Source organism: Anticarsia gemmatalis, chromosome 3 (assembly GCF_050436995.1).
Source record: "Anticarsia gemmatalis isolate Benzon Research Colony breed Stoneville strain chromosome 3, ilAntGemm2 primary, whole genome shotgun sequence".
Lineage (NCBI taxonomy): Eukaryota > Metazoa > Arthropoda > Insecta > Lepidoptera > Erebidae > Anticarsia > Anticarsia gemmatalis.
The window spans coordinates 13,011,922-13,037,422 of NC_134747.1; the positions used below are offsets into that span (position 1 = coordinate 13,011,922).

General features: G+C 32.7%; 1 protein-coding gene across 1 annotated transcript in view; it reads right to left on the reverse strand.

The window, feature by feature from the left end:
* LOC142987696 (uncharacterized) overlaps window positions 1-19,224 on the reverse strand; it is a 50,340-nt gene extending 31,116 nt beyond the window's left edge. Inside the window, exons 1-2 of the mRNA XM_076136643.1 lie at window positions 18,977-19,224; window positions 6,740-6,999 (exon numbers count right to left, since the gene is read on the reverse strand). Coding sequence (XP_075992758.1) covers window positions 6,740-6,999; window positions 18,977-19,020 — 304 coding nt within the window. The 5' untranslated portion in view covers window positions 19,021-19,224. The remainder of the gene's footprint in view (window positions 1-6,739; window positions 7,000-18,976) is intronic.
* Between the last annotated feature and the right edge of the window lie 6,277 nt (window positions 19,225-25,501).

Here is a 25,501-nt window from a genome sequence, read left to right on the forward strand (position 1 = left end):
AGGAGGATGTTAGTTACAATGTGCTTGTCTTTTAATACCATGTTTTATTAGTTTTACATTTCTATTTTTGTTAAAATAAAGTTCTGTATAATCTTCTACTTAAAACGATGAGAACTGTTTCATTTTCATTTCATTGCGTTACATTTCATACTATATGTACTCACCAAAAGTAAAAACGGATGTCATTACCACACACCATACATTTTTAGAACAGAATTAATTCAAAACACAGCCTTCATTATCTCAGAATGACCCACTAGTCGGAGAGCTAAACAAAAATATATCACATCGTTTCACAGCGTCACAAAAACGCTAGTAATTAAACAACGGCAAACAACAGCCCTTCGCGACAACGGGCGACAACGAGCGACAACAGGCGACAACAAGCGACAATGAGGAAACAAGAGTATTTTTGTTGCCAACACCCCGTAGGGCGCGCGCCTGTGTCGCAGTGATAAGCGGCCCCGTTTCGAATGTAGCTGCTGTACTGAGTTTTTAAACTAACGACAATTTCAGTCTAAGGTTTTGGTGTTTTGTGTTTTTGTTGTGTTACATTATGTGGCTGCCTCTAAATAAAGTTTAGTAAAGAGATTTGTTTGTTATTAAATGTTGCTTTTAGTTTAATCATAATAATGTGGATAGATAAAACAATTGAAATTCGTTTGAGTTATCTAAAAAGTATTGTTTTTACTTTAAGTCTACTTAAATTTATTAATTATGTTCTATAGTAAATTCTGGAAAACGCATACTATCTTTATCTTCTATTGTATATGAGTATACCGCTGTTTATACCACCAAAGAGGTTTCAGTTTACCACTTGCTAGGCTCTAAAGCTCTCCCTCTTACTATACTAAGAAACAAATATTGTCAGTTGAAACACCGCCAAACGGTCAACAATCTATAATCATATCAATAAATAACGACAAAGAATTGTCTGTTTGGAACAGTTAAATACATTCTTAAAGGACTTAATAGCGGCACATGAAAGGTAACACACAAAGGCACAGAAAAAACTAACCATCGACATACAACAGGTATTTTTAAGTATTTGTCGTGATCATTTATCTAACACGCGACACCAAATCCCAAACAGTTATATCAAAGTCGACAGCCGACAAAAAACCTATAGTTAATTAGTAAAAAACACGATATCCTATAAGATGTAAAGACGACAAGAATACGAGACATCAAGAGTACAATAACCTTTTAAATCAATTTAAACATAAAAGGAGACTCAATACTCATCCTTTGAAGTTAAAAAAAAGAATTATGCAATTCGTATCAGTTACAATCAGCTCCCTGACTATAAACGGAAGAGTCATTCTCAGAAAATTTACAACAGTAACACTTTAATAGATTCTATACAAAGAGTATAGGTTATTTTGTGAGGACTATACACAATTTTGATGGTAAAAAAGCCTTCGAGTTTTATGTTACAAGAGAGTTCTTTTACTGATTAGTCTCGCTGCTACTATTGGTGGTGGCCCGCTTCGAAATATCCAATAGTGCTTGCCACGATGGTAATTACATGACGTGAAAAAAAGAACTTGAAAAAAATGTTTGGTAAAAAGTGTGGTGTAAAAAAGTTCGATACGCCTACGTTAGTTGGAGCGAGGAAAATCGTAGTAAATTAGGTATTAAGGCATGTGTTGTTATGTAATACAATGGATTGGAACATCTGTTTCGGTTTTAATCTACAAAAGTGGGGTAATTTGGCTTTTTTGAGACAGGTGGCTTTAATTACCCTATTGATTGTTCGATGAGTTGGAAATTGGCAAATTAGTTCGGTGGGAGTGTTAACTGTGTATGCATTTAATCTAAAAATAGATATACCGTTTAGTTGAAAAAAGAAAACACAAACAGGATACCTTGAGGCTGTGGGTCGCCTCATTATTTCATGAGATTAAAAACATACGTAACTATCAGAGTGTTGCAATCTACTTTGAGATATAAAGCTAAGATACCAAACGAATAAGGAAAATTAAGTGATTTAATATAAAGCAAAAATGCATTTCTGCTTATGCTTCTATCATTTCTCATAAAAAAGAAAAATATAGTATTATTCATGAAAAATACCTCACAATTCTTTCTTCAAACTCTACTATTTTGAAAGTTTAAAATACAACGTTTAATGTACCTTTTTCAAATATTATTCTAAAGCTAAGTATGAACTTTATGCTATCCCAAATCATTACTTAAAGCAAATTATAAAAATGAAAAAAATTAACAAAAAAAAACTAACATAAAAAAATACTGCCACTATCCTCAAAGTTAAAAAAAAAACTAACAATTCCTCTTTCATAACATAATTGTAAAGCTAAGTACACACTCCTATGCACTTAATCTAAAAGTGTTTACACCAACACACACTGAATTAATATGCATTACATAGTCATCAAATTGTACACGTCTTCGACACCTAGATACCGAGGGTGGCGCCCCCTACGTTAATTAATATTAACTGGTACCACCCCTTGTGTAGAAACTATTAAGGGTAGGTGCATTGGACACTGATGAAAACAAACATGCGGGGTGTAAAGGTGTTTAGGTTGGCTAACTGATTGGACAACATGTTGGGTGTTGGATGATAATAAACTAAGAGTATTGTAAGAAAATAGAACATGAAGTGTATTATCGTTGAAGTGTAAATGACTAATAATAATGATTGAAATAGTTGTGAGTCATTTAGTCTTTATGTTTTTAAGTTTAATAATAAATTATAAAACATCTGTGTTGTATTAATAAAAGGAAAACGTGAACGTTAAGAACTTGTATTTGGATTTCTGGCGTAGTTCAGTATAACAGACTGTTTAATAAAACAGTAAAAAAATGTACCACAATGTTATTAATAAAATAAGTATTATATTGAGAGTTTGTAGCGGCCCAAACTGATGATTGAATTTACCTTGCATAATTCGAAAGGTTAAACAATGTCGTAATAGCTCTGTAAAACAACTAATTAAACCGTGTCTTGATTATACTAAACAAACGTCCAACCAACCAACCAACCCAGCATACTATCCATCCAACCATACCGTATGTCACGAACATTAAAAACTCCATTGTACACTCACGTTTGTTCGACATGACGATTGATTTACAAAACGGGCCACAATTATTAGACGCTCGATAAACAATCGGCCGACAGGTTGAACAGATGGGATGCAGCATGCTCGCAATACGATATCGACTTTAAATAATAGAACCCTTGTTTATTTGTTTGTGATAATTAGAGGTTATCTTTGGTAAATTATTGAGTAGTAATAGATTGTTTGATTGAAATTAACTTTATACGTTTACATTAAACATTAATGATATAAGTAATGATAAAATTGATATTGACATGACAGTCTATTATTTTGCCATAAGACATTAAAACAATGCAAAACGAAATAATTTTGATACGAATTAATTTAATAAACTGTATTATTAAAATATTATACTCTAGTCTTTATTTTCAAACAATTTCCATACAATTTAAACAAGCTAACTGCAAAATCAAGATATCAAATTGTCTATCAAACCTCCCCTCAGAATAACAACCAGAAGAATATGCCTTAATCCGATTCCATCCACGATTATTCCCTTGACAAACAAAAATTCAACACTACAACACAACATGAATAATGTATGTATGTTTGTAAGGGACAAAGAGTACTTTTACGTAAAGCTTTGTCGCCCCTCGCCCGGGAAATCGCAAAAAGAAAAACTAATACTCCAACAGTTGTCTTCCTCTGACAATAGATGGCGTTGTCAGTTGTAAATGTATGAATTTTAAAGCGAGTGAATTATTTTGCAAGGATGTGTAAGTCATACTAATTGTTCTTCTGTTTATTGTCTAGATTGTTATAGTGGTATTGTTTAGTCGTCTTGTAATTATTCCATATGAATACAGATAGCTATTATTTTCGAAAACAAGACTAGTTGCTTTTGAAGTGAAGGCTTTTGAATATTCTGTGTTATTTATCTTCACGACAGAATGCTGGACACTCGCCAAAGTAGCGTAATTTGATCGACAACAACAACACAATTGGGAAAAACTGAACAAACTAAAAAACACACTACATTGAAAACCTTCTTCAAATTTAACAAATAGGTGTCTATAAAACACCGCATCGTAAAAATCCTCCCCACCCTACATACCCTATGGAGGGGGGTAAAAAATAAATAGAAAAAAAAAATAGAAAATGCCGTTTCCTCGCCGCGTCACCGGCAGAATGGCTGTGGCCGTTTTTGCTTGTATTTCCATGCTCTTCCGTTCGTCCCATCCCTATTTCTGGGCGTTTTTAAATTTCGAAACTTGTGCTTACATTTGAGGTGTTCTTTATTTGAAAATACCCCCGCTGTGTCGCTTCTGTAGGATGATTGCGGCGGTTTTTAAGATTCGTTTTTTATTTTTTATTTTAATTTGCGCGGTAGTTTTGTTTATGGTTTGAATTATGTGGGTTGATTTTCGAACGTGTTCTTTTTAAATTAATCGTTATTTAGTGACCGTTATTTTTACTACTTAGGTATTTTATAGATTGTAAATCCTTTCATTAATATATTTATTGAAGGCATACAAAGTACCCAGCGCTCACTTGGTGAATCCAAGGCCTAACTACTCCCTCGTATGGGTGGAGACCTTTGCCCAGCAGTGGGACATTAATGGGTCAAAAAAAGCTCCTTAAGACTCCAGACAATTAAGTTTTAAATATCACAAATAGTCCATATAGTGCCTTGTTCCTTATTGCAGAACATACAAGGCGACTTTTGTAACTGAAATATGCAACAAATTTACTATTCCTATAGTATTAAACCATAAATAACATTAAGAGACTTGTCACGTAATCCATTTCTCACTTCATAAATTAATATTAAATTGGTTCAATAAATCTTGAAGCAGATTGATCAATTTGCAATGAAAATGAGCCCCTTGGAGTACTATCGTTTTGCATAATAGTAATTTAGTGAGAATTCAATGGATTGTGGGAAACAATGGTGGTAGGGAGTGATGACGTCATCGTGTATTATACCGCTTGAGGTACAAAAGGTTTTGTTGGGAGGTTTAATTCAAATTGTGATAGTGGTAGGTTAGAATAGTTTTAGTTACGTGAATATCTCTGATTAAGGTTGACGACCCTATTTTTTATTTGTTTAAAATGTTATCTTGGATCTTTTTATAGGCTGTTTTTAGTGTCTAACTTGCGCATACGGGAGTTACATTAAACATGCAACGCGAGAGTTTAAAAGTTATGATTACCTGCCTAACTTATCTCTAGTACGAAATCAACCTACAATATTTTGATATAAATGCATTAAAGCAATACTTAGGAAAAAATATTTAAGATAAATTAATTATTTAAGAAATGCCATTGTTGTTGAAAGATTTTTGAAAATACACACATGTAGGGTACACAGTATCTATGTGTAATTTACAAGTAATTCACTAAACTATATTGAAATATTTTAACATCTATAGATCACTATATTTTAACTAATCCATTATAAACATGCACGTGCTACTACTATATTTTCACATTAAAATTGTCATTGTCAATCATTATGTTAAAATGTTGTTACCTCATAATACAAATACCTACTACGCAAAAACGTGTTAATTTTTGAACCAATAAGAACTGATTAGGATATCAATGTGACGCCTACATGTTATCATGTTAGACTTAGCGCCACCTATTGGATTTGAAGGCGTAAAAAAAATACTTTTTAATATTAACTAGTTTCTGCCGGTGACTTCGTCTGCGTTTAAGGATTTAACCAAGTAAAAATGTTGGCAGCTCCTCGCATGATCAATTATTGTATCAACCACATTGTAAAACTTTTGGCGATTGAAAAGGGTGGCTGTGAGTTTCTCGCTAGCTCTTCTCATAAGGCTCCACCCCCTTTCCGAGCTAGTGGTAGATTCAGTAATTGTAACGACTATCATAAGTGTCAATATTTGACCTAAATTAATAAATGATTTGATTTTCATTTGATTTTGAAGTATTTTATTTGTTAATTCAAGTTACCTATAAACTATCTGAGTATAAAATTGTATCGAAATTCGTTCAGTAGTATTGAGGGGATTGACTAACAAACATCAAAACTTTTAGGATTTCTCGATATAAGGATTAGGTTAACTGTCTCGCGTGGCTACGGTGTTGACTTTTGAAAATAATTTCTTCAACTAATTTAATGCCAATGGTATTATAGTTTTTTATTCTATCAGTTCTTGAAATAAACTAGAATGTATTCTTATCCAAGCACTCGTGCCTGGTACCGAGTTTTACACCACGCTTCGCTAGAGAACAGATCTTGGAGTTTCTTCACGCTTCGATTTCTTTTAACTGTTCATGCAGTTGTGAAAACTGTGTTAAGTTAATAGTTAGTTAATCCATACTTCTATTATAAATGAAAAAATGTATCTGTCTTTTACGCTATCATAGTAAATCTGAACCGATAGTGATGAAATATAGGCAAGTGAACATATTATTATTTAAATTAAATACCTATTTTGCCTCTTGATGGCAACTGCCTGTTAGTTTGTCACTAAGTCACTAGTCGTGTGTTCTATAATATCTATGATCCCAACAAACAGATTCAAAACTAAAGAAAATGATTAGAAATTAAAAATAATTAGTGTAAATCAAAACAAAATCTATAAAAGGCGAGACGAACCTCAAAAAATCCTCGTAAACAAGTATTCTGAAGGTAAGCAATTTATTTGCCTATCGCATAACAGAAAAAAATTAAGACTTACCTAATCTCTTTGATATCTCCGAGTTATGCATCTTAGGATTATCCTGTGCGATTTTCCGCCTCTGAAGCCTGGACCACACCATGAAGGCATTCATCGGTCTCTTTATATGTTCCTCTTGAGCCTTCTTCTGCTGTGAGGGTCCGTTCATGGCGGAGATGGAGCCCATGGTCCCGATCGCTCCCATCGCAGACATAGGACCCATGGGGAAGTGGCTCATGGAGGTCCCGAAGCCAGTGCGGTCACACATTGCGCCGGCAGCACTGCGGATAAGAATAAAAGTTTTAAATCAATGTTAAGTATTGTCTTACTTCTAGGTACTTTGTGTCCAATAAGACCTCTTCAAGTGCGGATCGAAGATTTTGCATTCCCTTATTGCAAGATTTAAGTTCCAATTTCGGTCGTACCTTTTTTTTGTAATTACTGCTATGCATAATACTTAATTCACATGAGTGTTTAATGGAAAATAATACTATGTCATTAATACTAGTCTATAATAGTATTTAACTCTTATATCTTCCGAAAGGCTCAACTTTTTTTATACAGAACACTGTCATACCTACAGAGAGTTTCGTAGTCAAAAAGTAATGCGTTTAATATGAGTTTAATACTATTAACTAAAACATTTTTAGGCAATACTCGAGAAACAATGAGCATTCAAAAAGTTCCCGTCAACTGGTACGAAAGCATGAAAAATGTAAAAGTTTGTGAGTTTTTTGTTAACATAGTATTAAATACTTTCCGGCTATAAATCTGAAAATATCGCGGCAATCAAAATATTACTAAAAATAAGGCTCTTTTGTTATGATTTTGAATGTTTTTCAACAATTTGTATACATTAATGAATAGTTAAATACTTAATAGTTTTTAGTTTCAGGCGAACTAAGTGTTTTGCGATTTCAAAATTGTGTTGGTAAACTTATATGTATAACTAAACAATTTAGTCTACATTCATATTAATTTTATAAAGCCTTTTATTGTACGCGTATATTCTGAACCTAAAGATAAGGCGTGGTCGTAGTATAGGACTAGTTTCAGTAATTAGAAGTAAAGGTTTTTTTGTATCCTTGCAACAAAAAGTAAATAGGTATAATCGAAGGAAGGCTAGGTCGATGATGCAATTATTTCTATACCTAACCAAATAAGTCATCCTTTTACATGATAAAATCTAACGACACATGTTTCCACCAGTATCCAACCCTAAAATTAATTCCCTCCGAATATTAAAACTTATAAATAGGGTATCTCGAAAATATTAATAAATTCTGATCCACCTTTAACGAGGGTTGGCACCACGTGCATCAATTGTTACGATTTGTAACATTAAATATGGCAGACAATTACTGTGCTCAAAAATGTGGAAAATATTAATATTAGGGTGTTATAATGTTTGGGGGATGGTTTAAGAACTGATTGGCTCTTGTGACGAGGTTCCTTGAGACGCTTTTTGAGTTTCAAATGAGCAACGGACTTTAAGACTTGGTGAGAGGTTTGTGTTTGTAAATTAATTTGAGTGGTCCTTGTTTCGGATTATCGTGAAAGTAGGAGTTAGGGATTTTTGGTGTTGAACATTTTGAGGGAATTATCTTCTGCCCTGAATATCCTTATAGGTCTAAACAATTTTTAAGTTTAAGTTAGTGTCTGAATTTTGGCGCAAAGATGTGTATCAATTTAAAATGTTTAGGGCCAGTTCCAATAAGCGTCGGATAACCTATCTGCTTGATAATTATGACAGCAAATTTTAATGTATGAGAACAACCATCTAAATTCCATTTGATACTTATCCGAAAGTGGTGAAATCGAGCTTTAGTTCCTATGATTAGTTTTAAGTATATAAATATCCTCTCACAAAGTAAGGCTTTATACATCTGTTTCGTATTCATAAGGTATTTAGTACACATATCTCACAACCACTAATACATTTAAACATCCACTTTAACAAACCACTATTAGCTAAATACGCAACAAATCAATCCCACTCATACGATAGCGTAACCACGAAACAAAACGTACAGTCATCAACATTAAAATGAGACTATTTTATTTTATCGTATGGTTAATGGTCAACCTAGTGTCAAAGTTGTTCAAGACCGAAAGGCCTTTGACATTGCCTAAGGTCTGTTATTTTTGTAGACAACAACCAGGAACGACTTTTTACGTGCCCTCCGAAGCACGGAGACGCTCAGTTGAAAAATCACTATAATGAATGTTAAAAACTTTTATTAATTTAAATAAGAGTTGCTATAAATGTGAAATGTCTTTATAAACATTTTAATTGTGTTGTCACTGCATATTTTTATGATCGATGTTTTGTAATTATGTGGATAATTATTTTTTAATGACGGTAAAGTATTACTTATTGGTGGTAATATATTTAGTACTTAAGTACATATTGGTACTTTCGATGATGCTTAATTCAATCCACACTTAATTAATTAAATAACCATAAAATTTTATTCGAGAGACTGTATTTGTATTTATATAATATGCGGCATTTCAATGAGATCTAAAGAGCTATCTGTTTTATGTTCGTATTCTTTTATTTTTTACAAAATTAAGACCATGAAACATGATATAAGTACACTCACACACACAGCCATATGGATCATATTTTTAACAAAACTTACAAAAATATAAAACTCATCAATGTACAAGATTTTAAGCTCACGACTGTATTAAGGGGAGTATCGTTTATAGCATATACAGTATGTATCGTTAAACGTATGTTCGATGGTCACCCTACCGAGGGGTGTTACGATTCAGTTAATGTGTTTATTTATTTTGCTGTTGTCTTTATAGCTCAATTGGGGTGCATTTGGCTGCTAATATCTTAGATGTAGAAAATAAGTATTGATATTCTTGGGGAATATTTTTGTGTATGTTAGGTTAAGTTTGTTGTTAATTACTATTATAAGTAATAATAACCCAGGTACCGGGGTTGTGGAGGTTCGATAGGCAGTCGTGTAAAATACTGGTATCCAGCTGCATCTGGTGATATTGGAAGCAGACTCCAACATAGTTGGAAGAAAAGCTGGCCTGATAAGAAATAATCTCTAATGAAATATTTCTTACACCGTGCCTTACTTATCCGTTTGAAAAACTCTTAAGTTAGTCATAAGTTGTTGTTTATTTCTACGTTTCTTCTCTAATAACATAGTGGAAGAAGAATTTAAGTTTCCTTAAATTGTAATGCCTTGCATTTTAATTCAAAGTAGTTTGTGTCTTTTGCTTAAAGTGGTCGTGTTGACATTGATGATACAGCATTGAATGATATTTATATCCATAATATATACATAATTAATATATCAACGATATTCCACAGACAGATTACATAAAACATTTAAATAAACTGCCATCGTTTTATTTTAAAACAAAGAGCGCATCAATTCCGACGAAATTGTGTACAAGTAAAATTATTTTATTAACATTCCCGTAAAGGCTATTCAATGTATTTTTGCATGAAAATATGTACACGCGGCATTTTCATAGATAAAGAGCGACCTTTGTTCCATACAAAATACAACTGTACATCGATACCGAGAACACTGAAATGAAAACTACAAAACGAATGAATTATATTGTACATTCAGTTTCACTTTACATTTTATGGGCGTATTCACAGAAATACAAAAACAAAAAAAGGAATTTTAGCACAACCCTGATGAATAAAGTCATTTTGAATGGAATACAACATCTCATAAGCCAATCAAAAGTAATAAAACCCGTTTCGATCCACGTCAGTTGGAAACACAGTGTCAAAACGATACAATGTTTTGTCATAAAGTGAATCGATATTCAAACACCGTGTTACATTTTGGAAAACGGCGACAGCACACTCCTAATGGAGAATGTTACTAGGTATGCCAAATCGCTTGAAATTTTGACTCGGTAAAGCCTGTACATGTACATGAAAACTAGTTTTTGTTTTAGTCAAAAATACCAAGTAGTTTTGATTTTACAAGCATTCAAAGTTTCAAAAAATATCGAGTCCCGCTAACAGCGTGACGTCATAGTACACCATGCCGCGCGGGCCGCGTCCCGCTTAATATCAAGTCTCCAGCCGTAGATGTAATAGCTTATGCAGTATTTTGTTGTGTTTTCGTCTGCTTATTACATTTAAAGTGTAATAATAGTAAATATTATTAAAAAGACTATGTGAGCCAGACTTAGAGTAATGTAGAATGACGTCACACCGACTCGCGCGGTTACAACTTGTTTTACTTATAAATCGGAAACTAATTGACGTATCAAAGTAATTCTTTCACTAGTATTTTTTATTTTTAACAGAGAATATGGAGAGCTATTAATCCAAATTTGTTAACATTCTCCATTACATGTATGTGTGTACACGTGTAGTAGTGTACGTAATAGGGTGGCCTGTTTAATTAAATTCAAATCCAGGATTACCTACAAAAATGAAGACCCCGTGGCTTAGTTAACAACAGCCACACGGATCGATCTTTGAGGTTAAGCCACGCTTGCCGAGGTTGTTCTGGCTCGCAAGGCACATATACAGGCACAAATAGTGGGTCCTGACTGTCATTTTCGTAGATCTTTGATAGTCGTTAACAGTAGTCAGAAGCTTGAAAGTCTGACAACTAGTCTTACCGAGGGGTATCGTGCTATATCCCAGGTAACTGGGTTGTGGAGGTCAGATAGGCAGTTGCTTCATGTAAAACACATTCATGTATTCAGATGCATCCAGTGAGACTAGAAGCCTACTCCAACATAGGAAGAAAGGCTTAGCTGTTATAATATATACCTATAAAAGTGGTTTAAAACATCGCTTTTTAGTATATATTTGATGTTGTATGTCAGTTTGTTCCTGGAAGGACGTATTTGGGTCAAAAAGGGTGGTGTTTGTGAGTGGAATGTGTCAATATTTGTCACCTGGCAACCGTCCTGTCTGTGTTTGTGTTATTCTTTAATTTAGACTCTCTGTTGGAACACTATTAGTGGGTATTGTTGTGTAGTAATGGTAGTTAACTACTGAATTGTTTTCAATTTTGAAATAGTTTTGTAGTAGTTAATGAAAAATGTAATGGATATGTTTTGTATTATTAGTCAGCTGTGAATCATGCTTTGTATTTGGTTTTAAACGGAACTAAAATTAATGTTCAGGTTGATTAAGTCTAATTAATTTTGTACCATCATTGAAACCTATATAAGGTTGTCTTTTTAACTTGATCCCTGAAATAGATTCTGATTACATTTTTAGATTTACATAATCAAGTGACTAATATTATATTATTAATTTTAATGATTTCTATTAGAATGATACATTAGATCAACACTAATAATTGCCTTTTTACGATAGTTTCTCTTTTCCGTTCATAGATGTTTCAGTAGTCAGTTAAATATGCTTAAGCTTATATTTTTGAAAAGCATAGCTCTGAGTCACACCAAGCAAATATAACAAAAATGGGTTCCGTCAACATTTTCAATATGGTGCGTTATTTTTATAGTTTGTTTTTAAGTTACGCTTCCAGCTAACCACGGTATGACGGTAGTCCGCGAAGTTTTGATCAAACAGGCACAATCTTCATGTGAAATGTTCAAGCTATTGTGTTTTGCGAAGCAGCTATTTGTTTTAGCTACCTTGTTACTTTGTGGAGATGACAGAATTTTAAGTAGATTGGTGGTAATATTTTTTGAAATTATTATAGTTTTTCGTTTAGTTTTTGTTCTGTAAAATACTAATTAGGTTAGAAGAGTAGTATTTATATCATGAAAGGGAGGAAGGAAAAGTGTGTATCTGTATTTAAATAATTAGATATTTTTAGGAAAAAACATCATGTAGTAAAATTCTGTTATATCGAGTAGTTCATCAACACATAAGCTATTTTGTGCCGTTTAAAAAAACCAGGATAAATATGTATACTAGATATAGTTCTAACGAATATTAATTGATATTGCAGTCAAGTTTTATTGAGAAAATTAACACATTCACCTATAGATTTTCATATCGTTAGTAATTAAGAGTCATTGATTAATTGATCAACAATTAGAAAGTGACAATATCAATTAACTGAAACAGTTAAACCAATCAGACACATAAGAAACATTTTTTAATCAGACTGGGGCTCTATTTGAAAGGCAAATTATCTTTAAGATAGCTTATATACACGTTTATGTAGACATACCCTCTTATTCATAAACACACTATAAACCTATTTTAGTTAAAACTACTATATGTTTGCTCTTGTTCATTTCGCTAAGGAGTGTAAGGAACAAAACTCATTATAAGCCTTTTATAACTTCATATATTTTTATGAATAAGAGGGATAGAATATACACTTTACATCGAGTGTTAGAGGCTTAATTTCGTAATATAGGTACAGGGGTAGTAACCAAAGCTTAGCGTACTATTCATAATTTTCCGACACAAAACCCAATAGACATCCCACCCGAGAACCGAACCTGAAACCTCGCAATAAAATGCAGCATACACTACTATACTTAAATTTAGTACTAAAATCCCTTCAAAAGACTAAAAAAATCCAAAAAATAAATGTACAAATCAGACATCAAACTGGTACCGCGTTCAAACAAGCTACTGTAAACTACTTAGACGCAAGACACCGCAGTAAACAACGGTCCGGTTAGTTTAAACAATTATCAATGAGATGACGACTGAGTTTCGCTTGTCCGTACCAAAAATGTAGTCACACTAGTGTGTGTTGAGAATAATACAAATTCTTTGCTACTGTTCTTTTCTCTGGACAGCCTTGGGACGAGGCTTTTGACTTTTTAATAGGTTTGTTGGAGAATATATTAAGATATTTCTAGATTTCATTTTAACCTAATATCGTAATCAGGGAGCTGTAGTCCTTTTTGAAATCATATCATCAATATAGGTTGATTTAAATAAAGACCAAGCCTAAGCATTTTTGATCCCGGTTCTTCCACTGCTACACGCGAAATTATAACCAAATCGGTATAGTTGTTTAGCGTAATTCTCTGTTATCGATCTATGGCAGATATGCTTTGTATTTCTCCAAAATCAATCCTTAATTTATGCAACAAAAAGTACCACAAAATCATCAGAATTATACCAAAACATCGACTATAAACAAAGCTATATTCCTAAACACAGCCAGACGCATCTTCCAAGCATTTTCATCAAAAAAAAAACACAGAATCTCGCAACACGGTAACCTTAAAAGCGTCTCTTGTCTCGCAATGCAAGTGAAACGGTCGCTAACAGGCTGCGCACACGCACCCATCATTGATTGTTTACCCGCGGCGAGAACATACGCGCTAATGTAATGACGTGGTAATTACTATTATCTATGTACTTGCTAAGTGACGGATAGGTCGGAGTTACGTAGGTATAAATCAGTGCCGCAATTCTCTACTACTATAAGCTAACCGGCTAGCTATCGAATAAAATTGTATGACATACGGAACAGCGCCTCTAGCAGGCGTCGTAGAAACTATTTTGGCAACACATTTTAAATGTCAAACTCTCGATACCCGCAGTACAGACTATCCTACACAATTGCGCTACTGATACCGATTTCATATACCGATTGATGAATACTGAAGAACTTAGTTTTATTCAAGGCTAGTTACTGATGGATCAACGTTTCGTACAAAAAATTAGTAAACGAAAATGTCTAACTAACAAAAAATCGGAAATGTTATGTAGGTATTATTAAGAATCGTTGCCAGTTTACGGGAAAATATTCGAACTGAATATAAATTATGGTTTTGTGGATTTTATAGTAATTTCACATGAAAACTATCTAATATAGTTTGACAAAACTGCAACTAAAAAAAAATTGCCTAAAATAAATGTAAATTCCTCGCATCACCTTCACAAAACTTACACGTATTCATAACAGAAGTCGCGTGAACACACTAGTGAATACATCTGAACGTCGGCTAACACAAAGGGTAATCACCATTGTAAATCTGTAATACAGATCGTTTACAGCCTCTATATAAGAGATGTGGCTCTCATTAGCCCGTTCAGACCTTAATTGGTTATAAATGTTATTCAATCCTTTGGGTACGGCGCGATTTTGATTTTGTTTTTGGTTTTGATATTTCTTTTTGGATAGACCATCTGTGTGTTTCACTGTTGTGATTCAATTTGCTGTGTACTTAATGTTGTGATGTTATGAAGATCTTGCTCAAATCAAATAGTTTAGAGATTAACGAGTTAAAATTAACAATAACCTTTTTCAGCTGTATTATATTCGCACCCAATTCTCTACACTCGCTACTGTCGAGTATCGAGAGTTTGACATTTAGAGGCGCCGATTTGATTTTTGTGCCAAGTTTCGATAGATATTGCTTCGCTTCAAGAACCCTTATAAATAACTGCAAGAATTCTTCACGAGATTTACTCTTCGTTCCATTCGGCTTTACTAGGTATGCTGTTACATTATGAGATAATTGTCTTTAAACAATAACTTATAACTATGACGTCTAATCTACGTCACTATAGACAATGCAGCTAAATTATAAAACAACATTATCTGAACGTACGTCAAACATATTGATACGTACACAATTTATCACGATTATAATGTACCTACGTAACACATAGGGTTGTATGCTTTATTTATGTCATGTATGACTATCGATTGATGTAAGATATAAGTACGTAAGGCGTATGACGTCATAGTCATTCATAGTATAAATTAATGAACAGTTGTCTAAATGTAACTTCTTACATCAAGGATCGGACAGAAGGTTATTCAAAGTAGTTTATTCGAAATTGTTTGATTCATTATAGAGATTCGGTTCCACAGACATAGACTAAAGTTACGCCTATTTTTGCGTCGGAGGCAAAAAAATGGTTTCTCAGTTAACAACTGTTTGATGCACACTGTTCTGTTTATAGTGTGTTTCCTAAAACTGTGATGGGAAATATGATATGACAAACCTGTAATTTACTGCATAGTGGTTAATTGACCTACACCAGTTGTCAACTGAAATACACAACAGCACTCCTGATTGTGCTGAACGAAATCAAACGTGTTTAAAAGAAATAGTAAAGAGTAGTAGATTAGTAAAGAGAGTAAAGACGTAGTACTAAGCATAATATTTTATGCAATCAAAAATATTTTTCACAAAGAAAAATCTATACTGCTCAGGAACCGACAAATAAATAAAATTCGCGCTTGACCGACTGTTCAATAATTGGCCAAGTCATTGTTTTTTAGTATCAAAGTTTAAAATTAAATGCGTTTCAATACCTGTTGTAGCAGTTTTTTATTAAATCTCCGTTTATACTTCAGGAACTAGTATTTGTACGTAAAAATAAACGGCTTTATGAATCGTTCGAATGTTTTAAATGTTTGGTTCGTTTGTTTGAGTATTGCGCAGAAACGGATACACATTTTTTGATGGAACACATGCTGTTTTATTGTTTAGGTGTATACTGTATTCCTAATAAGACAGATTTGATAGATTTAATAAGACCAATAGAATGTATCTGGAAAAGTTTAAAGAAAGAAATATATTAGTTTACTAGCTTCTGCCCGCAATTTCGTCTGCGCGGAAGGGTCCTTGATTAATCATATCAATAGAGTCATATAATTAATTAATTCAGTTTTTTTAGTCCATGAACTAAATTTATCAAAATCCTCACATACTTTGTGTTTATTATATTTGTAGGTATTCAAGTTGAATGAAACCTCAATATTCCATAAAGCAGCGTGATTAATTTGACTTAAGTAATTTAGTAACAAAGTCTCATACCTACGTAAAGTTTCTTTAAACAATGAAAAGTAAATCTTAATTACAAACCGATTGTATTTTATGATCGGTTTCATACTAATATTATGGTATTCCTTTAGTAATTTTATTTGTAGTGATTATCTCATAAAATATTGTGTGGTTAGAACAATAGTGTAGGACACTATTTAGCTATTATACCAATACCTTTAAATATAGCAGTTAAATAATAAACATATTATTATGTTTCGACTGAACTGTCTTCACGACAGGTATTTTTTAACGCCACGCCTATTATAACCAACTAGCTGACCCGCGCAGCTACGCTTTCGTCACTTAAGAGAGGATGGGTCAAAAATTTCCCCGTTTTTGTAACATTTTTTACTCATCTCTCTCTCTTTTCTCTGCTCCTGTTGGTCGTAGCGTGATGATATATAGTCTATAGCCTTCCTCGGTAAATGGGCTATCTAACACTGAAATATTTTTTCAAATCGGATCAGTAGTACCTGAGATTAGCGCGTTCAAACAAACAAACAAACTCTTAAGCTTTATAATATCAGTATAGATATTATAAGCAGAGGTGTACGCACACACGTTTCCTTCAAAGTCTTATTGGAGTTAAGACCGACGGCTTATAAGATTTTGAATCAAAGAGGTTATGTGTATTAAGTTAAACTAATAAGTAAATATTCCAATAGGAAATTATTTTTATTCGTCTTATCACCAAGACAGTCCCTACAGATATAAATGAAATAAATTAGAAGATTTTTAAGAAATCTCCAGTTTATAATAAATAAATAAAATGTTGACAAATCTCAGACTAATTACGATTGTTGAATTAACTAGTAGTTCGGAATGTGTAGTGCTTTATGAGAAGAGCTAGAGAAAAACACACGGCTTTCAATTTTTATCGCTGAATACAATGTCAAAATTTACCAAATGTTTACATAGCAGTAATGTAAAAATGAAATATTTCAGGTGCGTATAAGAATCTTAATAGCAAACGCTCTAATCAAAGTTATTGTTTTATGTTATATAACTTCTTATAAGTACACAAACTAATTCGAGTCAGATTTGATAGAAATTTTGCATAAATATTCTAAGATATTTTATAGAAGACACCGACGGCTCTTACTTCTTAAGATATTTATCTTATAAGTAAATATGTTTCAATAAAAAGGCTTTGATTACATAATTCTACACTTCGTTTGGACAGATTGTTGCTACATAATATTTACCTACTATCAAATACCTAAGTTAAGTATTCATTATTTAATTGTGCTTAAATATCCCCTATACTGAAATAAGGATATAAGTTTATTAAACACAGTAACTCTTTCACTATCGTTTTAGTGCAGAATAGAACTCAATACGGGTTCAATTCAAACAGTAAATATATTATATAATATTTAGAAGTATAATGTAAAAAAACGTGTTAACAAGAAATAAATATCTTGCAGAAAAGTAACCGTTTCCTAAGAACTTCTAGTACAAATAAACTAAAATAAAATGTGTACTTAACATAGAAATCGAACCTGCAAACGGTCAGTTTTACAACACACCAAAGCCACTAATAACATACAAACAAACATACATGAAACCTAACTAATCGTGTTAAACATAAATTAATACACCCCAAGCTATACTTGCGTAGTTAATTGAACACACCCTTAAATTTACATACTGATATTAAGGGGTGACTGTGTGGCTTTTTATTGATAAGATAATGGTAGTTTTACATACATAAATAGAAATTTCTAATATGTATTTTGTACATACATTTATGGAATCATTTGTAGAAGGTAGAATGTATGGAAGCAGGTGTATGTGTGTCCTGCCTAGCCTTCTCTTAAAGATGGACAGCGTGATGTTTCAATATAACATGAATCTATAGTACAGTTGGTAGTATGTACCTATATACGATATCGTAGGTATATATATAAAAACATACAGAATTTATTAGGTATTTCGGTTTCATATTTTTCTCTCTCTTACAAAGATATTTTTGTACCCAATTTTGCCATTAATACAGTTCCACAATTACTATATTTTTAATTATACTACCTATAGCATAACATTTAAAACATTGGAAGGGTTTATAAAGGAAAAACATTCTTCAATGAAATATTATAAAGAATCATGAATTTAGTACTTGTAGTAGGCTGTAGGTATTTGCGTTTAATACCTACTTTAAGCTACTTTATCACTTGAATAGCTCAGCACATTAAGTTTTACAGTCAATTTAATAACACAAACTATTATTTAACAAATATAAATACAATTTAGACCAATTGTACACATAATAACCCGCGGACAGCGTCAAAAACACAGATTACCCACTGTCCTTAAATAAACTTCACATTTAAGTACACATACCGTCTTGTACAAGAATAATTATAACCGCGGGTGTTTAGTAACAACAGACTAATAAAAAAACATTAAAGCACAATCCTCATCGAACAAACACCAAAACTAATCGATTTGATATAAGTTCATCGACTCGGTATGACCTCGACAACACTTTTTACATTAAACAATGTTTATACATACCTCATGAAGTGGCCGCTCGCCCGTTGATGCAACTCAAGATCCATTTTTTCTTATTTTCTCTCAATAAAGTTCTCACAAACACACACACGTTATTTCAATATAATCAAACAATTGTCATTGTACTGTTAAAACACGATCGATTTATTCGATTTGCGTTATCTCTGCGAATCAAGCGAACGCACCGCGCGGCCGTCGTTCGCTCCTGACAATGGCGACAATCGACAATCGCGCGCACCGACTGCGGTGGCGACGAGCGACAAATCGAGTGTTCAACGAACGCGAGTCGACCAATCGTGTCGCTCCACTACGCCCACAAGTGCGAAGTGAGCTCTCCCATTGGCCAAGCAACTGCCATTGCCTTACGGATGTTATTATGCAGAACGAAACCAACGAAATAAGAATTTTAAACGTTTACTAGAGGCGTACAATGCAAATTGGTTGCGTTCGTGCCGCGGTCTTTCTCGTTCCGAACACTTTTTGTTTACGATGACTCGGTGTATGGACTACGGTGTATAAATTCGTATGACAGCGGACACCTGAGCCACTTGATCCTACTTAGTATTTCGTTATACTGCTTGTTCAGAAAACAATGCGTTATTACTATATTATTTTGTATTGATATGCTGTTACTTTGAAATAATATGATGAATTAATATGACGAATCCTCCGATCCTATTATTTTCGGTGGTTTTCTTATACATTATTGTATCATCACACCTTTTATTCTTAGGGATAGATAGAAGTACACACTCTGATTTTATTCTAAGGTTTCATTTTGATGCTTTTAATAGTACATCAAATAAATTATTATTATTATTGCATCAAATAAAATATTTTTAGTAACTTTTGCTGCATTGAAAACATAACGCTTATTATCATTAGGGATAGACAGAATTAAAGATATATATTTTATGGTTTTCAGTCTCACATCTTAAGCAAGTCTACTACCATATAACGTGAACTTTACAGTAAAAGTTAAGTTTAATAAATCACATAACCAACAAGACACATTACTTAAGACTCGGGTCAAACAAGTAAGTAATTGATCAATTATGTACAAAACGAAGAAATATTTGTACAATTTCAAACATTTTGATAGGAATTATTAGGGTCCCGTATCCGAAGGGTAAAACGGGAACACTATTTCGCTTTCAGTCTATCTGTCTCTCTGCTGTATCTCATGATCGAGCAAATAAAGCAGTTGAAATGTTCATAGATAATTTAGTTCTGTTTTTCTTTAATAACAAATACTAAGATTCGGAATAAAATTGAAATTTAAGAGGGCTTCCATACAACAAACGTGATTATTTTGCTTGTATTCGCATGATATTGATAGCTACTTATAAGATATGGATAGTACGGAACCCTTGGTTCACGAGTCCGACTCGCACTTGGCTAGTTTTTAGTTTTTCAGTTGAAATGATTAATTAGAAAGGTAATATGTTTTGTAATATAAATCATATTATGTATATTTTTGTATATAAATGAATAATGTTTGAATTGACATCAGTATTTCAACAAAGTTTCAAATATTTTTCTTTCTTGTATGTCGACTGGTTGTTATTTATTGATAGAGATTTTATATGGAATAGAGTTATTTATTTTTTAAATATGTATTTATGTAGGTAAAGTTGGTAGTTGGTACTGAAGTGAGAAAATATTTCAGCAATGTGCTAATTTAGTTCGGGTTTACCTGTTTTTAGTATTAAGACTTTTGCTCAGGTTAAATAGATTTGATGGGTATGGATTAAAGGAGTTAAGCTTCATAGATAACATAGAATTGTTTTGATTACTCTAAATAAAAGCATATTACGATTAACTTTTATAAACAAGATATAGTATTGACTGGTATTTCTATCGTTTTTGTACAGAGATGTAATTATGCTTATTAGAAATAACTAGATTAAATTTTTCCCATAAACATTTTTGACAGTAATTTGATCGAATCAATTTATTGCTTATTATAACGTAACAAATATAGCTTACTTTTCTTATCAGATTAAAAAAAACTATGACAAATACATTACTTTTTTTACGTACAAAATCTTATTCTGTTCTTTTCTTATTAGCACTTTTTTTATTTAATTGCCATTTATACCTATTAACCAATTTTTCAGTCAATAACAGTAAACGACTACAGATGTATTATAAACTTTAATAAGTTGCAACAACTAATTGCAATGCTTGCTTTAAAAGGCGCAAAATGTAAAAAAAACATAATCTATTATTTAACTGCAATCGACGGCAAACCACATAATTCAATAATATACTCAGGTCCTACAAAGCTATTTAACAATTTTACAAAAATAATACGCAAATATATAATTTTCAGGTATATTTCAAAGCATTTTCACACCCACTCAAAACCTATAACACTTTCATATTTATATCCTTCAATACGTTCAGATATGTTACATCCGATCTCTCTGCTCAATAAAAACAAATTGCTTGAAGTTCCATGTCACGTTGCACAAACTGCGACGTTCAAGCGAATGAGATAGTTTATTGTTAGGTTGCAGGCTATAGATGTGTTAACGTTAAGTCTACAGTACAAATAATAGTCTACATACATATGTAATATCACGCCTTTTTCCCTATAGATGTAGGCAGAGATCAAACGCCACTTGGAATGATCCTTACAAACTTCCCTTATTCATATCGATTTGTGTTTGTCACTACATACGTTTCTGTTTTTGTAAAGTCTTTTTTCTAATTCATTTTCGAGTAATTAATTGCTTACTACGTTTTATGTTCAAAAAGGTCTTATACTAGGACAGTGACCAACTTAGTAGCCTTTTCAGGAATTGCAATTTTACAAGGTAGGTAAAGTTTCATATTTTTTTAGAGTTTGGGAATGTTTTGTGTCTACAATAAGTATAAGATTGCGTCTGTTGAAAAGAAAAAGGGCTTACAGAATGTTCTCGAAATAATCTCCATAAAATATGTTCTTTGAATATCGAAATATTCAGTTAACATTCACAAGAGAATCAGTTTCTCACATCATTTAACACAATACCTACACTCAAATATACAATACGTATCGATTTCTAAGCGAAAAACCGTTAGAATACATACTAAGGTCAAGAATCGAAGTACACAATATAAAAATTATAACATCAATAGAAATCATAACGGAAGCTAAATTGAAGAATAACATCGCAAGGACGAAATAACTTAAGGATCAATAAGATTTCTATTAAAATTTACATGTGTCTAACGATATGATCCAATAACATCACAATACAAAACTTATATGCAAATACGTAAGTGATACAAGAAATATCAAAATGCAAAAAATTCTACTGTCATATGCTTTTCAAATTCAAATGAAGGTTTGTTGAGAAATCGACATGGCCACCGAAAAATGGTGGGCCGTTTAAAATTATGAATATGACACAATGAAAGCGTTCAATAATTGAATTGTTAGCTTGTGTGAAATGTTGGCGACACGAGGGCAGCGGGTCGCGACTCGCGCCCTTAGGGCGGCGACACACGGACACAATGCGGTCTACAATGCAACATACGCAAATTAACAACGTACACATTTTATTGGCAATAAAAAAATCTATTGAACATTGTACATGTGCCACTGATAAAGGAATTCAAAATGTCGATAAATGATTTTTGCATATGACTGGATGGCATGGATATGTAGATTTCGGTAACATGTGTACATGCAGGTAGCATTGTTATTTTTATTGCTTGAACCACTGTGATTTAAATTACGTTGCGGATCACAACGGAACTCGACAGACCGTTACAAATTCGTTTATTGGCAAAGTGATATAAATACTTAATTTAGTAATAGGCAAATGGGCCATTAATGAAAGGCTTTTGAATGATAATAAGTGTTAAATGTAATAATACCCCTCCACTAAATCTTGTGATTTTATTGGAGCATGAAATTAATGTCTGAGTGTCTTTGTAAAACGTTTATTGATTCGTTCAAAGTCTAGATTTGATTATAACCTAGATAGAGCGGCTAAATCACTTGACATCCGGCTCGAATTGTTTGATGCCTTCTTTATTTTTTGCTACTATTTCCCGTGGCAATCCATTAAATGATTTAATGAAAATTTGGCAGCATTTTATTCGGAAGAAGTTATTATTCATCATTTATATAAAGAAAGGCTGTCATTGTATCAGACTGAAAGTAAAATTACATAAATATAAGTTATATTTGCGTAATTTTGACATAGAACTTTAAATTAAGCCAAATCTCCAGATAACACAGTTATTAGTTATATTTATAGCTTAATACCACCTATCTATAGTCATAAAACACAATTTACATTATCTAAAAACGACAAAGCCATACAACTATTTGTAACATTTGTTAAAATATCGAACAAACGTACAATAAGCGATGCAAAAGCAAAGCATTACATAACTCAGTCAAAAAGTATTGTATAGTATCGCATTACTTTAAAGACATTCTCCATACCTCGCGTCAGCTATAAAGCTATCAGATTTTCCGTGAAATCGCGTAACAACAAATAATTTCGATGCGCGCGCGATTCACTTCGCCGATCACAATAAAATATCATTAGCATATCGCTGGCCTATCCACTGACATAATGTCACATTCGATTTAACAAAAGGGATACAAATTCGCGCATTTGTTACGGTTTGTATCGAACAAATCCGTTATATCGATATTTTCATGCAAATTTTTCGAAAAATATCGATGATTCCTTTATGTATAGAAGGGCGTGAAACGTTACTATTCGAAATTTTTTGATTGATACCGTTTCTTATGCAAAATTTTGATGCAACCGTTTTCGATTGATTTATTGATATTTAAATAAGTACCCGATTCGGTTAGATTGGATTATAACGCTGCGAATCAATGGGAACTGAAGAAGTTTGTGCTCTATATAAAAGACATTAAAATGAGATTAAGAATAGCATTATAATTTTTAACCTATTTTGTAACGGATATCCAATTTTTAAGAGGGTTGTTAAAGAAAGATAAACGGCTGAAATTCTATTTTAATATATTTCAAATCTGCAAAGAAATTTACATTACTGATTGTTTAAAATTCAGATAGTCTTTTCTTCAATCCTTCAATGTAGTTAGAGGTAAACCGAATGGCTAAACTGATTAATAAAACAGAAAACTCAACAATTGATAAGGGCCAGCATAACAGTTATTCCTAAAATCCTTAGTTGTTGGTTAGTGGCAAACAACCCATACTAAAAGAAGTGACACGAAATATATTATGAAAAGAACGGTCGAAATTTCATCGGATAAGCGATCTAATAGATATGTATATAGAAACTGCGAAACCACACTTATTTATTATAACCTATAACAATTGCAAATAACTGTCTCACACTAAGTAGATAAGTATCTAATAACTGAGGTAACTACTATCTCCTGATTTCGATTTAATAGCGTTAAAACTCATATAAAAAACGCTATGGAATAGATAAACTACCGCTAAATGTACCTCAGAAACCGGGGGTAAATTTTATTATGCTTTTTTATTTTTGATACTTAATAACTAGGAAATTCTCCTCTTAATCAGATTAATCCTACGCTGATTAAATTATGTGGTAAACTGTAGTCCTCAGAAATGAACACCATTTTCACCTACAAGTTGTCGTGAGAGACGTGGAGTGGACGTCTGATTGATGCGGTTAATGATGCTTCATTGATCTTTTACCGGCGATCATTTCATGAACCCATCCCCTGATGGTGGTAATTCACAGCATACTTAATGACAAAATACTTAGTGACTAAATTGTGGTATTGTTTGAATACATTCTGCACAGCAGAAACTGGTGTATGAAAATTAAATTGCTTTCAAGATAGGCAATATTTTTTTACTTCTGAATTATGATGCAATCTTAGTTTGGTACTCCAAACGTTAATGTTATGAAAATGCAACTGGAAAAGTTTAGCGAAATTTTAAACCTATAAAAATTTTGTTCTATCACACATCTCCTTACAGATAACTATTTTATTTTGAAAAAGATCTATCACACGATTCAGTTCTGTTTTTGTCGTATTGTTGCAGTTTGCAGTTTTTTTTCAATTGACATCGCAATAAGCCTTTTGGCAACGAATTTAAACCACAAATAAAAACCTATAAAAAAGTTTATCTTAAAACCAGTAGCCAATCTCATCAGTTAAACCCTACCAATGCTTAATACCATCAAACTATTGCATCAACAATAGGCTCCATGGGTCTATGGGACCGAAAATGCGCAAATAAAGTGCGCATACACAGTCAGTAGAGCGAAAAACCTGCCACTTAATCTGCCATGATTTTGTGTGAAAGTTTAATGTGGTACAGTTTTATAGGAGATCGCGTTATTTCCGATAGTTTAACAGATTTAGGTACCAATGAATTGCTATAGATAAAAGTGCCGTAAACATGACTTGATTTAGAATTTCAGTAAGGCTGTCAATAAGTGGTGGGCTAGATAAAGTAGTGGTTCTTTTGTCTCTATTTACTGCTCTTGGCGTGTCTTTTATGTATGTTTGTTTGCAAAGCGGTATTGTTAAAAAACTCTTGG